A 2017-nucleotide genomic window follows, 5' to 3' on the forward strand; every position below is an offset into this window, starting at 1 on the left:
TGGTTCTGCTGGTTCTGAAACCTTCAGATCAGCTCTTCCTGTTTCCTGTCGGGCCGCTCAGCTCCGGTTCTGTCTGATGACGGGACCCAGGAGGACCACATGTGGGACCAGTTTCCCCCCTGGAGCTGATCTGGAGGCTTTGGTTCTGAAAGGTTTCCTGACTCTGATCTTTCAGCTGGAGTTCAGCTTGTTGTGGTTCTGGATCAGAACCTGACTGCTTTGTTTCTGTCTGCAGACTCGTGGAGGTGTTGATGCTGCTGAGCTGCTGGGAATCAGGTGAGTTGATGTCTGCTGCAGCTGTCAGGTGTATCAGTCAGGTCATGTGACCTCAGAGGTCCTTCTTTGTTAACATTCAGACATCAGGTCAGAGCTGACAGGTGGCAGCAGACGCAAAACAATCTTTATTGTTTTGCAGGCGAGCAGGACAGGCTTAGTGTCCATGTTGGACAGAGCTGTCCTCACTGACAGCTCCTGCTCAGCTGTCCCTGGTCCTTTAGTCCTGTTCCAGGTCTTTATTAGGTGGAGATGAGTCAGTATTTCTCTGGTGGTTCCTCAGTTTCCACACAGGGATGTTATCCTGCTGGTTTCCTGTGAAGTTCTGACACCAGCCTGCTGTCTCTAGTGATGACAGGAACTGAACGCTGGAGCGATGGAATCGTTTGGAACAACTGATCCAGAAAAACATTTGATCTTGTGGAACATCTGACCACAGGAACATCTGATGGCCAAATGAAAGGAAGAGTCAGTAAGTTTGTCAGAAACACAACAAGACATGATGGTTCCACTGAGCAGTGAAGGTCTGGTTAACTGACCCTGGTCATCACGTGACTGCAAGAAACAACTGAACTAAATGAAGAAAACTAACAAGGTGGAGTCAGGTCCTCTGGACCGGTTCTTCTTAGATGATATGTTTCGTCTTTTATCCAAAAGCCTTCTTCAGTCTGAGGAGCTGCATCAAACTCAGCCTTAAAAGCAGCTCCTTCACAGAGTCAACCAATCAGCTGCTGGTTGTTCACTCTGTGGTTCACAATGAGGCGACGACTGAAGAGACACTTCAGCTGAGAGGAGCTCTGAGTTATTCATTAATGTCAGGAGGACAATCAGAGCCAATCAGAGCCAATCAGAGCCATCCATCTGTCCATCCGTCCATCTTCTTTATCTGCTTCTCCTCTCCAGGTACGGGGGAGCTGGTGTCTGTCTCCAGCAGTCACTGTATGAGAGGTGAGGACACCTGGACAGGTCTCCAGTCCATCACAGGGACACACAGAAACAAACAACCAGAAAGGCTCCAGGTCGGGAAGAGAACCTGTAACTCTAATGCTGGGAGGTGACAGTTCTAACCACTGCTCCACCGTGCCAGCCCCAACCAGGCCAGGACAGCAGAAATAATCCTTTCCACAGAAACTATACATGACAACTTTTATTGTCTTTTTTTGGACTCCCATCCACTGTTTAGATGTTTCAGAACAGTTGGTGACCTGATGGAACAATAACAGTGTTTCAGAACAAATGTTCTACAAGAATCTCTGTTTTAATTTAGCCATCACTGGTTAGTGGAGAGCACAGCAGAGAACACTGGAATCCTGTTAGTTTTATTTAATTCTACTTTTATTTACTTACCTACGTATTTACCTTTGCCAAAGACGAATGTTTTCAGTAATGTTTGTTTGTCTGTTAGAAAGTTGATTGAAGATTTAAAAAACAGATTTGGATGAAATGTTGGGATTAAATTTTGCTGCTGATCCAAGTTTTAACGACCCGATGGTCTTGGAGGCGGTTTATTCTCTCTGAGTGCTTCTAGTTTATTTATTTTCTACTTGTCTGTCAGGGGTAGGTGCAGGGGTAAGGGGGTGTTTGTTGTTGATTTAATGTGCTGAACAGAGTGTTAAACTGGTTTCTATCAGAGATCCGTCCTGCAGAGCTCAGCCTGAAGCTGAACACGTTTTACTTCCTTCTTCTGAGACTCACTCAGTGTTTGTGGTCTGTTAGACTCAGCATCATCGCCTCGTGGAGCAGG

The 2017-nt window shown here is 46.3% G+C and overlaps 1 protein-coding gene across 6 annotated transcripts in view; it reads left to right on the plus strand.

Moving 5' to 3' along the window:
• Window positions 1–2017, plus strand: part of LOC108228561 — a 31255-nt gene that overhangs the window by 20183 nt on the left and 9055 nt on the right. Inside the window, exons 1-2 of one of the 6 annotated variants that reach the window (XM_037974372.1) lie at window positions 7–152; window positions 236–276. The exons of 4 other annotated variants lie outside the window; for them this stretch is intronic. In XM_037974372.1, the coding sequence (XP_037830300.1) occupies window positions 252–276 (25 nt within the window). In that variant the 5' untranslated portion in view covers window positions 7–152; window positions 236–251. Of the gene's footprint in view, window positions 1–6; window positions 153–235; window positions 277–2017 lie in introns of those variants that run through there. One more of the 6 variants, XM_037974370.1, reaches the window with a different exon arrangement.

The sequence above is a fragment of the Kryptolebias marmoratus genome, unplaced genomic scaffold (assembly GCF_001649575.2).
Source record: "Kryptolebias marmoratus isolate JLee-2015 unplaced genomic scaffold, ASM164957v2 Scaffold28, whole genome shotgun sequence".
Taxonomy (NCBI): Eukaryota; Metazoa; Chordata; class Actinopteri; order Cyprinodontiformes; family Rivulidae; genus Kryptolebias; species Kryptolebias marmoratus.